General features: G+C 36.9%; 1 protein-coding gene across 2 annotated transcripts in view; it reads right to left on the bottom strand.

Moving 5' to 3' along the window:
- LOC123566343 (girdin-like) overlaps positions 1–14054 on the bottom strand; it is a 30839-nt gene extending 16785 nt beyond the window's left edge. Inside the window, exons 1-7 of one of the 2 annotated variants that reach the window (XM_045360329.2) lie at positions 14002–14054; positions 11082–11221; positions 8087–8136; positions 5212–5311; positions 2744–2832; positions 1092–1206; positions 142–273 (exon numbers count right to left, since the gene is read on the bottom strand). In XM_045360329.2, coding sequence (XP_045216264.2) covers positions 142–273; positions 1092–1206; positions 2744–2832; positions 5212–5311; positions 8087–8136; positions 11082–11204 — 609 coding nt within the window. In that variant the 5' untranslated portion in view covers positions 11205–11221; positions 14002–14054. Of the gene's footprint in view, positions 1–141; positions 274–1091; positions 1207–2743; positions 2833–5211; positions 5312–8086; positions 8137–11081; positions 11222–13643; positions 13840–14001 lie in introns of those variants that run through there. The other variant, XM_045360330.2, reaches the window with a different exon arrangement.
- Between the last annotated feature and the right edge of the window lie 1860 nt (positions 14055–15914).

Here is a 15914-nt window from a genome sequence, read left to right as displayed (position 1 = left end):
TGGCAAGCTTGAAAAGACAACTTTTCCCAACAACATCCCTAGTGACCTCACATTTATATACCTACAAAAGCTTTCAGCAGGTTATACAAATACAGTATTCTAAAATATTTCAATCCAACATAAATATTAAGTATTTCATACCACATGTTTAAGATTTAGATGTTCCAGATTTCCAGATGCCACCTCAAGTAGTGTAACATTACTTTCTTTACTACACTGCAGAAAGTCACTTGTGAACTTAAATGGCCTTGATAAATTCTCTGTTGATCTGTTCTAAAATATATATCAATTCTATTTAAAACCTGCAAATAAACATTCATGATAAGACATGTTATGATTTTGCACGAAAGTCATATATATCAGTTAAAACTCAATATCTCAAACTGTCTTATCTTAAAATTCCAGGTATCTCTAACACATGTGCAAGTCCCGTTACAAAAACACTTGCACAAAATATCACTTTAAGTCGAATTTCAGTTATCTTGAAGAAAAACGCTTAATCGTTTGGAATACGAGATACCGAATATATATATATTTAAGAAATAATTTATAGAAAAAGACTGCTTTAACACTATTTATGCAAAATGGGTGGTTATACGTCAGGCGTAATAATTTCACAAGGGCGCAGCCCAGGTGAAATTATTTGAACAACGTTTTACCACCCGAGTGCATAAATAGTGTTAAAACACGCTTGTGCTATAAATTATTTCGATTCTAATATGCCCTTAATCTAAAACAGTAGATAAAATATAGAAGCGCTCTTTCTTGGTCGCAACAAAAACTTTGACGTCACCACACGTTAACGTGACGTTATTCTAGCGTAAGAGTGTTTTAACAAAGACAAGCATATTAGAATTATGTTTTAATGCCATTCAGTCACAGATGTTGAAGGAAAAATCTATATCATATAGTAAGATAAGAGGGTAGAATGAAAGTATCATGCATTCATAAAAACTCATGTTAAATTTTGATTATATGCATCATTTCAAAAGGAATTAACTGCTTTTAATGAGGTATTATGTTACATATATATCAAGAGTAATTTTCAAAATGTATAAGGATTACAGAGTTTGAGTACTCTGGTCTTTTACCTCTATCTGTTTGTACAATTTAATCCTGGCTGATTCTGCAGTCTCCACCATCAAAGTTAACTCAGACCTCTCTACAGGAACATGTGGACCATGCACTTCTTTACTTATTAATGACCTATAAAAACAATATCTAAAGATTCACATGACAAAGTATTGCAAAATTGTATATATTTGTGGAGAACTAATGAAATTATATCCCAATGACCAAGTAATATTCCCATTCATTTAATGTTCAAAATTTTAAATCCACAAATTCATATCCCCATGAAATAGCCATATGGGCCAAAACCATGAAATTTTATGCCACAAAATATCTGATTTCACAGTATGAGACTAGAAATTTCTCATGTGAGGAAGCTATCAGAAGGTCGGTGGATTTACACAGACGCCAACCCTGTCTCCCTCCACCTTTTTAAAACTGAAAAGAAAAGGCCGTATCATCAAAACTGTGTCACTGTGACTTTAAACTCAACACAAAACAAAAAGCTCATGATGTCTCTTGATCACTAACCACAGCTCCGATATTTAGGTAATAATTTCAGTTGAGTCCACCAAGAATCAAATCATGAGTGCCAAATTACTTTGAAATCTGGCCTTTAGATTGTTTTGTAGGCTTTAACGTCACATGGCTTGAACCCACATCTGTCAGGGGCAAGTGACTGTAAGTCAGTGACCTTTACCACTCGGCCACTGAGGACCCCTGGCCTGTAGAATCAGAAGAGAAAATTCTCATAGTTTTCCATAAAGCCATACAATACATGGCAAACCAGCCCCTCTACCAGCAGCCATTTAGTGCTTTAGGCAGTGATGGCATTTAAAGATTTTTCAATATTTAGTTCTGGTGGTTATGTCTTTTTTGTCAAATCAGAATAACTCGAAAGTCAGCTTGGCAGACAGTATTCCAAAAACTTCTGTAATCATATATGGGAAAGTAACCAGGCCCTCTTATAGCCATGTTTTGTAACCAATCAGATTAATCTAAAAAACATTGTTGTAGAGGATCACCCAAGAAAAATTTGTGAGAAAATGTTTTGAAATTGGGCCAAGTTTCTGGCAAGAAGATGTGTTAAGCTATGGATGGTGAATGACCACATTAACATGCTGTGCCCTGGTGAGCTAAAAAGACATGTCTCAGATGCGTACGAAATTTGTATCCATGCATTAGCCTCATGTTAATGTTTTTACTTGAAAGACTTTTGAGTTGACTTAAGGATTTTCTTTATCAGGATTTAACTGACAACCATGAAATCCATAAAATTAAGTCCTCCCATTAATATCAATAATTTCACAGTGCTTCAATAATATATTTATAGCTTGGTCACATTACCACAGGAAAAGTCTAACCGATTCTGAACAAGTTCACTTGAATATGTCCAAACTAATCATTTTGAGTTATATGAATATCTGCCTAACAATTTTCATATTTATGACGGAGTCCTCACTATTTTTGGGAAAGTTAATACCATTTTCTGTTAATAGAAACACCTTTAGTAAACTTTCACACTAAAAACAGAGGCCTACAGCTATCATTTTCATAACAATTTATATTTTTGTTGTTTGTCTGCTCAGTATTTGTACTCCATGACAAGTTAAATGGAAAAAAACTGTCTGTCAGTTTGAATTACCAAAAGATTTGCTTGGTTTAACCATACCTGCATTTATCTGCAAGCCAGTGGAGATTGTTTTCCACTTCAAACAGGGTCTCACTTCTAGATGACAAAGCTTCGCTGAATAACAACAGCTGAAAATATACACAGCAACATATTAAGTGAATAAAGTATATATGAAATGGCTGTCCTTAACAAGACTTAACAAGAGGGCTTTGATGAGCCTATAGTGCTTACATGACTTACATGACATCTCAAAAAGGTAGAACAAGAAACACTGAATTAAACTGAAAACTGGTCTGCAGACTCAGATGATGTATCAAGATTTTTCTATTTTGACCTCTAGCTGCCAGGTTTTTGAACAAATCAGATTGACAGATGGTCACTCAAGAAAACATTTCTGAAAATTATTTCAAAATGAGTCCAGCACTATAGTCTTACCACTACCAAACCAAATGTAAACCTATATAGTCACAAAAAATCCAAATATAAATTGTCCTTAACTTCCATCCTTTTCCTGTGCCCTTTCTCAATAACACTGTGTTTTTTTTTCTTCTTTTTTTTTTTCTTTTGTGGTTCTGTATGTATTTGTAACATTCTATCGAAATCAAAGATACATCAAGGAGATGACAAGAAGATGGCCATCAATGCTTTTTCACAATTTAACAATTAAACATGACTTAACCCTTAGCCTGCTGGCGGCAGATGATTCTGCCTTTACGACCAGTGCAGACCAAGATCAACCTGCACATCCGTGCAGTCTGATCATGGTCTGCACTGTTTGCTATTCAGTCAGTAAATTTTCAGTGAAAACCCCTTTGAGTAATAAGTGGTACTGTCCAAATTGAAAGATGGACCAGTCCATTATAGAAACAAGAGTGCAAGAATGTCACAATATATGCCCGTCACAGCAAATTTCTTTACTCAAGCACCTGTATTTGCAAATGGAATTTTAATTTTGTGGTTGTTTAGTAATAACTAAGTGTTTTGTTTTTCTAAGTCCACAAAAAAACTCCTTACCAGGTAGAGATACCTTAAAATACACCTAAAATTGGAAAGTAACATCTATGTTGTACCACAGAAAAGTGGTCTTGGTTTTTCCCTACGGTCAATTATAAAAAAGTTACAATATAAGTTATTTATAGTAACAACTAAGGGAAGTTAATCTTAAAAAAAAAAAAAAAAAAAAAAAAAAAAAAATCAAAAAGAAAATTGTAAGTCCACACAAAAATCTTTACCAGGTAGAGACTGGTCAAAATACACCTCAAAATTGGATGTAGCATGCATGTTGTACTACAGAAAAGTGGTCTCGATTTTTCCCTACGACTAGTAATGAAAAAGTTACAATATAAGCTATTTATAGTAACAACAAAGGGAAGTAATTCTAAAGAAGGGAACTGCGCATGACACTTCGTCTCATGATGGTGTATAATTGTGTCAAGTTACATCAAAATCCCTCCATGCATGAAGAAGAAATGCTTCGGACAAAGTCATTCTTGTATCTGACCTTTGGCCTCTAAGTGTGACCTTGACCTTAGACCTAGAGACCTGCTTCTTGCGCAGGACACTCCGCCTCATGGTGGTGAACATTTGTGCCAAGTTATATCAAAATCCCTCTATGCATGAAGAAGAAATGCTCCGGACAAAGTTTTCATTCTTGTATCCTTTGACCTCTAAGTGTGACCTTGACCTTAGACCTAGGGACCTGGTTCTTGCGCACGACACTCCTTCTCATGATGATGAACAATTGTGCCAACTTTCATCAAAATCCCTCTATGCATGAAGAAGATATGCTCCGGACAAAGTCATTCTTGAATTTGACCTTTGACCTCCAAGTGTGACCTTGACCTTAGACCTAGGGACCTGGTTCTTGCGCATGACACTCCGTCTCATGATGGTGAACAACTGTGCCAAGTTTCATCAAAATCCCTTCATGCATGTAGAAGATATGCTCCGGACAAGGTCTGTGGACGCCGCCCGCCCGCCCGCCAGGGGCGTTCCCATAATACGTCCCGTTTTTCAAACGGGCGTATAATATAGCAGGTTAAGGGTTAAAGGACTTTGGTATACAGTCATTAAAGGAACACTGCTGAAATTGGGCCTGCAGTTTCCGAGTAGAATTACTTTTGGTTGCCTCGGCAATCAGAATTTTGCATGGATTATCAAAACTTGAAAGGAATTTAAAAGAAAACCACTTAAGGAACATTCCTGTGAAGTTTGGTTCAAACTGGCTTTGTTGTTTAGGAATGATCCTAAATGCTCACCATTAACACTTCACTCTTAACGGTGAGCTTAAAGAGCTAGGCTCCGTCAGTCAGACATATCTGTATCTAAAATTTCTCTCTATTTCTCTCTCTCTCACACTCCTCAGTAAACTTTCTCTAGCTCTTTCCCTCTGATAAGACTGATCAGTACCTGTCTGGAATTTCGTGGCTGCATTTTTATGTAAATCATCTCTGAACATGTTTACCATGAGAAAAGTGATACATATAAATTTGGTATAATAAACATACCTGTCTTTCAAGCTGTATTATCTGTGATTTCAACAGAGTTACCCTTCTTTCATCAAACTTCTCATGGCTGTTCTCCTGTATGAGCTGGTTGTACAGTGACCTAAAGGTCAGTCATGGAAAAATCACAATGATCAAGACATTATAGCAAACAGGAAATTTTTAATAATGTAGATTCTAATGAACTTTCTCACAATTTGAATGATGTATTTGCAAAATTTTAGTATGTAAAATTTCTCGCTTTGCAGATTCTACTTAAACTTTTTAGATTTATATTTGCTGTATTTTCTATGATCAAATGAGTATACAGTATTGTGAAAAATATTTGGAGAGAAATAGAGAGAAAACAAGAGTGCCAGAATGTCACAATATACGCCTGTCACAGCAAATTTATTTACTCTAGCACCTGTATTTGCAGATGTAATTTTAATTTTGTGGTTGTTTAGTAATCATTGTAAGTCCACAAAAAAACTCCTTACCAGGTAGAGATACCTTAAAATACACCTAAAATTAGAAAGTAACAACTATGTTGTACCACAGAAAAGTGGTCTTGGTTTTTCCCTACGGTCAATTATAAAAAAGTTACAATATAAGTTATTTATAGTAACAACTAAGGGAAGTTAATCTTTAAAAAAAAAAAAAAATAAATAAAAAAAAAATAAAAAAAATAAAATTTTAATACAAAAAAATTTTTTTTCAAGTCCAAACAAAAATCCTTACCAGGTAGAGATTGGTCAAAATACACCTCAAAATTGGATGTAACATGCATGTTGTACTACAGAAAAGTGGTCTCGATTTTTCCCTACGTCTAGTAATGAAAAAGTTACAATATAAGCTATTTATAGTAACAACAAAGGGAAGTAATTCTAAAGAAGGGAACTACGCATGACACTTCGTCTCATGATGGTGTATAATTGTGCCAAGTTACATCAAAATCCCTCTATGCATGAAGAAGAAATGCATCGGACAGTCATTCTTCTATCTGACCTTTGGCCTCTAAGTGTGACCTTGACCTTAGACCTAGGGACCTGGTTCTTGCGCATGACACTCCGTCTTGTGGTGGTGAACATTTATACCAAGTTATATCAAAATACCTCCATGCATGAAGAAGAAATGCTCCGGACAAAGTTTTCATTCTTGTATCCTTTGACCTCTAAGTGTGACCTTGACCTTAGACCTAGGGACCTGGTTCTTGCGCATGACACTCCGTCTCATGATGAGGAACAACTGTGCCAACTTTCATCAAAATCCCTCTATGCATGAAGAAGATATGCTCCGGACAAAGTTTTCATTCTTGTATCCTTTGACCTCTAAGTGTGACCTTGACCTTAGACCTAGGGACCTGGTTCTTGCGCATGACACTCTGTCTCATGATGATAAACAATTGTGCCAACTTTCATCAAAATCCCTCTATGCATGAAGAAGATATGCTCCGGACAAAGTCATACTTGAATTTGACCTTTGACTTCTAAGTGTGACCTTGACCTTAGACCTAGGGACCTGGTTCTTGCGCATGACACTCCGTCTTGTGGTGGTGAACATTTATACCAAGTTATATCAAAATCCCTCCATGCATGAAGAAGAAATGCTCCGGACAAACTTTTCATTCTTGTATCCTTTGACATCTAAGTGTGACCTTGACCTTAGACCAAGGGACCTGGTTCTTGCGCATGACACTCCATCTCATGATGAGGAACAATTGTGCCAACTTTCATCAAAATCCCTCTATGCATGAAGAAGATATGCTCCGGACAAAGTTTTCATTCTTGTATCCTTTGACCTCTAAGTGTGACCTTGACCTTAGACCTAGGGACCTGGTTCTTGCGCATGACACTCCGTCTCATGATGATAAACAATTGTGCCAACTTTCATCAAAATCCCTCTATGCATGAAGAAGATATGCTCCGGACAAAGTCATACTTGAATTTGACCTTTGACCTCTAAGTGTGACCTTGACCTTAGACCTAGGGACCTGGTTCTTGCGTATGACACTCCGTCTCATGATGGTGAACAACTGTGCCAAGTTTCATCAAAATCCCTCCATGCATGTAGAAGATATGCTCCGGACAAGGTCTGTGGACGCCGCCCGCCCGCCCACCCGCCCGCCCATCGGCCCGCCAGGGGCGTTCCCATAATATGTCCCGTTTTTCAGACGGGCGTATAATAATGATTTTAATTTCAAGATGAATTAATATAACTTTAAATAATCTTATGGAATACATCTGTCAACTTCATCAATAAACACATCCATAGAAAAAATAGAAATATTTAGTTTCTGTTGTTAACAGATATGTGCTGTTCTTGTTTTTGTTTAGAAACAACTTAGGTTTTACCAGCATGCCTAACTTGAGGCCCAAAAGGATAAACAGAATGCTTGAGTTATCCCAGGTTTCGAGTAATCCTAACATAGTGAGTATAAGGAAAATTGTCAAGGTCTATATGAACTGCTTGAGTGAGAAAGACTGCTAGAGCTAAAAACACAGCAGTCTTACAATACTGTGAAATCATTTAATTTCGTGGGCATGAAATTTCGTGGTTTTGGTCAAAACGGTAATTTCGTGGGGATATGAATTCGTGGATTTCAACTTTTGAACACAAAATGAATGGGAATTTTACTTGTTCGTTGGGATTAAATTTCGTGGATTAACTGAACCACGAAATCCACGAAAATTAGTCCCCCACGAATATTAATGATTTCACAGTATACTGAATAATCATTGCCAAATGAATGTAACAGAGGTAAAGGGGCTCAATGAGAAATTAGGCTATCATTATCTACAATAATACAAATTGACTGCTTTTCTGCTGAGCCCTTCAAACTTAAGTCTGATGTAATATTTCAAAATGAAAATAACAGTAGAAACTTTTCTTTACAAACCTGACATCTGCAAGATCAGTTCTTAATTTCTGGTTCTCTTGTTTTAAAAGCTGAAAATGAAAAACAGACATTTAAAACAGCTCAAACGTTTAATAATGAATGTTACTTAGGCCTAAAAAAAAAAATTCTTTGTTTCCGGTAACATGCTCAAAAAAATTAGGGTAGGTAGGTCGGAAATTTTTTTTTTTTTGAAATTTTTTTTATTAAGGGAGACTTTTCGGAAATTATTTTTTTGTCAAAAAATGATTACAAATAAGGGGGTTATGCCTTTAGAGCATCAGTAAGTTGATTTCTAACATCACTGACCATGTTTAAAGCATAAAAAGTGCAGTTTTGCATCTTTTTGTTAAAAAGTTGAAAAAAATATTCTCCAAGGCCATAAAAACATTTAGGGTCGGGCCAAAAATTTAGGGTAGGTCGGGATACCGGAAACAAACAATTTTTTTTACGCCTTATTTGTGAAAATTACACACTGTAAAAGCAGAATTTTTTGCGAGGGTTTAATTTTCGCTATACATGTATTTGCAAGCCCTACATCTCGCAAAAATTAATCCTCGCGTAAATATTCACCATTAGTAGAATTCTAATTCAAGCAGGATACCTTTTACCAATTTTGCAAATATTAAACCTAGCGAATATACTCAAAATTTCAAATTCGCAAAATTATGACCCAGCAAAAATACGTGCTTTTACAGTATTTCTATACTACAGAATAATACTTGTTCAAGTCGTAAATTCGGCCACTTTTCGCGGTTTTCCATAAATATTTCTTTCTTTATACCATGGATTTGTACAAAATTTCTACCATATGTGCTTTAGTACAAGCAACATTGTTATCATTAACGGCCGTTTACAGTATAGTAAACAATAAAACCGCGTTTAAAATATCGGACAAGTTTAGCCTCCACATTTTACCTTCTAGAGGTTTTAAATATTCGGCCACTTTTTAAACATAAAGTTGGTTATATTTTCAACATTGTCTTGGAAATAAAACGATGCTAGAGCCAAATCGTTCTTTTTTCAACAAACTGCAATCAATTTCAATAGCATACCTCGTGGGAAATATTTGTCAACAGAAATTTTAAAAGCGCCTTTCATTCTTCTCACACCGGTATGACGTAGATTAATTTTATCATCACTGTTTATTACACATTCCAACATAAAACTGTTGTTATTGTTACCTATCAGGGTGTTTTAACAGGAGAGAAAACGTGTGTTAACAGAGATTCTTGTGCTTACATGCTGTATCACGGCCCAAAAACGGATAATTCAAAAGGAAATAACGTCAAGGTGAAAAACAACGTAGACTTAAACGCACATTTCATGGAAATTTAATGATGTTCATTTATCTGGATTTTACGCATTTTATGCTAGAATTGCGTTAGCGCATGCTCTTTTTGTGTTATAACACCTTCAGAATCCCTCGGGCCTCAGCATAATTGAGCGCCTGCGATGAGCTCACGCGACCCGCGAGACAAAATATTTGCTGTTCAGAGTACACATCTTTAGGTCAAGACAACTTTTTTTCTACTCACCTAAATTTGTTGTTTTTTACCAAATTTGTTGCTAACGCAAGCACTTGTGATTACACAGATGCGTTCTCAAGCATCTGGCTCCAAAAAAAGCTTTAAAGTGAATGGCCGAATATTTACGACCTGGCCGAATTTATGACTCGAACCAGTACTTCATTTTTCTAAAGTAAAAATAAATGAAAAATTAAAAGATTTTAAAATAAAAATAAACAGTTGCCGTATAAATAATGAACATTCAAACATTACTGTATATTTACTATGCTTGTCTTCCATATTAAAACCTCTGACTTTGTTTGTTTATAAACTGTTATCAGGCCACATTGAAATTATAAACTGACATAATTTTAAGTCCATAGAAAATTCATATAGCCTGTACTGACAGATAACAATAATAACAAGAGCTGTCCGTAAGACAGCCAAGCTCGACTATTCGAAATATTGTCACAGAAGCAGGAAATTATTACCCAAAATGTTAAATATCAAGAGTTTTAAGTTCGAAAGGGGACATAATTTGACCAAAATACATATCAGAGTTATGGGACTTGATGTTATCAACTAGCTTTATAACCCCGAAGAAACATGTTAAGTTTCAATTTAATATCTGCATTAGTTTTGGGGATAGTAACTTGCATGTAAAACTTTAACCAGAATTTTTTAAGTCCAAAAGGGGGCATAATTTGCTCAAAATACATGTTAAGAGTTATGGAACTTGACCCAGTGAGGTTGGTAATTGACCTAGAAAAAGAATAAATAAGTTTCAAAGCTATAATGCCTTTTGGTAATAGCTGTATGTACTTGCACGCAAAACTTTAACCAGGATTTTCTAAGTCCAAAAGGGGGCATAATTTGCCCAAAATACAGGTCAGAGTTATGGGACTTGGTGCTATCAACTAGTTTTATAACCCCGAAGACACATGTGAAGTTTCAATTTAATATCTGTATTAGTTTTGGAGATAGTAACTTGCATGTAAAACTTTAACCAAAATTTTCTAAGTCCAAAAGGGGGCATAATTTGCTCAAAATACATGTTAGAGTTATGGCACTTGACCCAGTGAGGTTGGTAATTGACCTAGAAAAAGAATAAATAAGTTTCAAAGCTATATGCCTTTAAATGACAGCTGTATGTACTTGCATGCAAAAACTTAACCAAGGTGTGACGCCGACGCCAGGGTGAGTAGAATAGCTAGACTATTCTTCGAATAGTCGAGCTAAAAACAGTAATATATGTTATAACACTTTAGTTTCAGGTCCAAAGACATAACAAAATAGTTCAAATAAGATGGCGAGTTTTAAGCTTTTAATTGTGAAGAAATATGCCCTCCTGGTATACCAGTTTATCGTTATTTTGTTCCCTGGTGGACAAACAACCACACTTCAAAACGCCAGATAGATGGGTTTCTCACAATACAACCTAATCAGGACTTGAAAGGGCAAGTGATAATATATTAAAGAAATATATGTACCTTTATTTCTCGTTCTGCCTTAGTCTGACTTGAACTTTTCATCTCAAAAGACTCCAATGGTTCCAGCTGAGTCTGCCTTGCCATTGCCCCAGAAAGGGTCAGTCTGGCCCCTGTTTTTCTCATAGTAACTCACAACTTGCCTGTAACGGGAAAATTCTGTAACTTAATGCAAAAAATAATAACATATTCAACTAATATAAAACAGGAGTCAATTCTAATTTCTATCAATAAGACTCCAGAAATTAAAAAAAAAAAAAAAAACCAAACTATATCTAAAATAATATCATATATAGGGGGTATTTATTTTTAACATAAGACTTCTGGAGTCTTGCTGATAGAATTTTCGACTCCTGTTGACTAACCTTCACATTATATGTTAGTATATACCTGGTTATTTTTTATTAGAAGAGGCTTTTAATGGCTGTTTTTTGTTTTTGTTTGGTTTAACGTCGCACCGAAAGAATTACAGGTCACATGGCAACTTTCCAGCTTTGATGGGAAAGGAAAACCCCAGGTGCCCCTCCATGCATTATTTCATCATGGGTGGGCACTTTGGTAGAACCATCGACCTTCTGTAAGCCAAATGAATGGCTTCCTCACATAAAAAAATTAATGCCAAGTGAGGCTCCAAAGTGGTTATTTACCTTGGGCCACACCAAATTGAAAAGTTGTTCATCAGATTTTTTTCTGAAAAAATTGAGGCGGCGAGCGAAAAAATAATTAAAATATTTTTTTGTTTTTGAGAAAATCAGGAGTGAGCAAAGAAATATATTTGTCTTGTTTTGGCTCTCGATTAACTAATAAAAACCTTAAAATAGAATGTACAGCCCTTTTACTTTGCATAACCTTAAACCATAAGCATGAAATAGATGTGACTTGAATGTTTACTGCTATGAAAATGTAGCTCGACTTTTCCAGTTTTTGATAAAGTCAAATATCTCTGTTACTATTAAAGCTTTTGACTTGAAACTTAAAATATTATTTACTATCAAAGTCTACACCAGGAGAAATAATCCCCAAAACTCTGATTTTAATTCTGACAGAGTTACACCCCTTTTTAACTTAGAATTTTTTTGTTAAAGTTTTATAAAAACGTCCAATATCTCTGTTACTTTCAAAGCTATTGACTAATATGCCCCTTTTACTGGCAAAGCTCTAATTCAGAGTCAAGCACTGAGAAAAGTCGAGCATGCTGTCTTACGGAGAGCTCTTGTTCTAACTTTAAACTTTCTTAACAGATTAAATTTGTTGAAACAAAGTCTCAATTAAGGTCTGAAATGGAGATTAACGTGCATTAACATTATTCTACTCGAGGATTGGAAAATTTGAAGATCTAAATTGGTCTGAACACAACTCATAATGTAAATTCCTTACCCCACCCACTTTCGTATACAAATGCTGATCATTTGGACAGGAAAAACAGAAAGCAGAAAAGTGACATGCATCAGTACATATTTACCCTTACCAAAATAATGTAGATTGATGTTATCAAATAAATTAGTGTGTGTTTTCAATGAAATAAATCCGATTTTTGTGGCAACTCATTTTGGTAAACATTCGAAGAAAATGGCCTAACTGCATAAGAGGAAATAACTTTAATGCCACTAAATATAAGTATCATGATATATTATAGATGAAATGTATTTATTGTGATTTAAGTCCAATTTAAAATAATCTGGGACTGGAATTATAAGCATTTGTACACTGTTACGTCCATAAAAAGTAGCGCACCAACAAATTTTGGCTTGATTTATTTTCAAGCGGGCAAAATTAATGCAAACCAAAAACAAAAAAAGTATTTTTTGTGTTTCAGAAAATATACGAGCGGCAAATCCGATAAACAAGTTTTTAATTTATTGAGGCCTTAATCCCTCTTAAAATAAGAAAAAAAATGTTATAACCTGGTTTTATTATAATTATGCATTAAATTGATGAAATTGAAGGTATTGTTTCAAGTTGATTAAATTGTCAACCATTTTGTATCGAGATAGTATTTTAAAAATTAAACTCTGAATTAGCTGCCCTTTGAAGGCAGATGCACTCGTATTACTCCATCTACAAATAGCCCATCCCTTGTGTATGTCATGGTATACGACTTGAATATTAAAACAGGGAGAAAATGTGTTGGCTGCCCAGTAGCTGAGTGAGTAGAGCATCGGAACGGTATTCAGAGGCCCCGGGTTTGAGTGCCGGTCTGGCTGCACATTTTTCTCACCCTGTGACATTAATTTTGGTGCCCAAAGTGGGGCCGTGGCATGCTTGCTTTGTCAGTGTTACAATGCTTACAATATCATGTGCATCTGGAATTCGAGGACGAATTTCCAATTTGTAGGTGTGTATGTCATGGTACAGACTTGGTCATGTCACAGGAACCTGAAATTCTATCAATAATCAAGCCATCACAAGTCTATATAAAAAGACCCCCTCTATAAAGAGGAATTTCAGGTTCCTTCGTCATGTTAGGAGGGAGAATGTCACAAAGTGTTCAAGCAGCTGGTTACATTTGTCACCCTGTAAGCGAGGGGTTCTGGGTTCAAGCGACTGGCTGCACATTTTTCTAACCCTTCCTTTATGGTCATCTGCACATCAAGGTTGTAACTTGTTCATCTGTAAAAGTTTGAAGCAAATCCGGCTAATAGTGTAGCCTGTAGGAGATGTTGGACACACAAGATTTCAGGATGTATTTACGGACAGCAGCAACATTCTGTGCCCCCCACATAAATGGGCTATTCAAGAAAATACCCACCCCATGTGAAGCAATTTTTTTTAATGAGAACTGCTTCCAAAAATACTCTCTCCTCCCCCCCGACCCCCCCCCCCCCCCCCCCCCCGCCAAAAAACTGATTCCACAGTGGGGTTGGATATTTTCTGGAATAGCCCAATGAGTAGGGGTATAAAAACAAAATCACACAGGAATTACCACTTGTGTTGTTACAGAGACCAAACGTCCAAGGTGTTTCTACAATGACACCGGTTTCTGCGTCATTTAATTTTTACATCGTTAGAATTACTCTAAAGGCGAAGGACACCAAATTCTTCTTCTTCTTCTTCTTGGCGTTCACCGCCTACACTGTCACCCCTGATCCAGCAATGAAGGATGCTGTCTTCTTCAGGTCCTCCTTCTTGCCGTGCACTTTGGTATTCATTGGGGTGCTGTTTGGACACACACTTTTTCTTTGGTTTTCCAGACGTGGGCATCTCTGCAGAATGTGCTCAGCAGTTTGCTGTTCCAGACCACAGGGGCACATCGGAGAGGGAGACAATTTAAGCTTTGTGCACATGTGGGCATTTAACCTGTTATGTCCTGTGCGGAGCCTAAAGATGATGACTTGTTCCCATCTTTCTAGTAGGTGGTAGTCATCCTTGGTTGGCATTGGCTTTGTAAGTGCTTTGATCATTGTCACCTTCTCCTCGTGAGTAATGGCATTCTGTGGCTGGTTATCTGTAGCTCCAAGCTTGGCTAATCTGTCTGCATTCTCATTTCCAGGTACACCACAGTGTGCAGGTATCCATTGTAAGGACAAAACTCTTGTTCTGCATAGACTGAACAGTGCCCTGGAGATGGATGTTTGTTTGGAATTTTCCAGTGCTTGGAGTACTGACAGAGCATCCGTGAAGTTAACCACGTTGGGGCAGCTCTCTTGAGACTCCTCAATGAGTTTAATAGCTTGTTTGATGGCCTAAGTTTCTGCTCTATAGTTGGTACAGTGCCTTCCGGTTGGGATACTATTTGTCTCTGATCTTCCCGAGGTATACAGTATGAAGATGCCAGCTCCTCCGTCTTTTATTGCAGCTGAGGCTGAGCCGTCTGTGTACACATGTGTCCATGTCTCTGACGGATATGTGTCTTGGATCATGGCCTGTGTAAAGGATAGCTTGGTCATTCCATCTGAAGTACCTGGGGGAAGACCAGGAACATTGGTACGTATAGTCAGGTTGGATTGGTCATGTTTCCATGGCTCTGGTAGATCTTGAACAGTGAAGGGAGTAGTGGGTTGTCCAAGATGCTCTGCAAAGGTTTTGTTGAGCTTCTTGGCTTCATGTGCAAACCTGCCTCTTTTTAAACGATTTTTGGTAAGCCCTTCTAATTTGGCTTTCATGGGATGATCCGGAAGGTATTGGTATTTGCTGGTTTGTACCAGAGTTTTGGACTCTCTTCTCTTGGCAAGTGGAGGGATGGCGGTAGCGTCTTCCATGGCCTTAATGGGTGTTGATTTCAGTGCTCCTGTAATGATCCTAAGAGCCTGATTTTGCACCTTGTCTAACCTCTGCTGATTTGTCTTGGCTGCTGTTATCCAAGCTGAGGAGCCATACTCTAGGATAGGTCTAATGGTCCCAAGGTATACTGTCTTGAGTATGTTTTCGTGTGCTCCCCAGTTTGTACCAGCAAGTTTCCGTAGAATGGAAAGCTTTTTTCGTGCCTTGCTTTCTGCGTTGGTTAGATGTGCCTTCCATGTAAGGCGCCTGTCGAACGTTACTCCCAGATATGTTGCCTCCTCCACTTCTGCAAGTGGGGTGTCACAAATCTTAATATAGCCAGCATCTGTCTGCTTTGGTGACAGTGAAAACAGGGTTGTGCAGGACTTCTCAGTGTTGACCTGAACACACCATTCTTTTGCCCAGGCTGAAAGCCTGTCTGTGGCTTCTTGCATCCTGTAGTTAGCAGTTGTTGCATATTCCTCTGAGCACCAAAGCACCAAATCATCCGCGTAGAGAGCAGTTTTGACTCCTCTCGGAAGTTCAGCCACCAGATCATTGATGAAGAGAAGAAAGAGAGTAGGAGAGAGTATTCCTCCTTGGGGAACTCCATTTCTCTGCAGAAACTTATGACTA

This window comes from Mercenaria mercenaria, chromosome 8 (assembly GCF_021730395.1).
Source record: "Mercenaria mercenaria strain notata chromosome 8, MADL_Memer_1, whole genome shotgun sequence".
NCBI lineage: Eukaryota > Metazoa > Mollusca > Bivalvia > Venerida > Veneridae > Mercenaria > Mercenaria mercenaria.
Note: the sequence above shows the minus strand (reverse complement) of the source record. Positions and strands in the feature narration are given on the sequence as shown.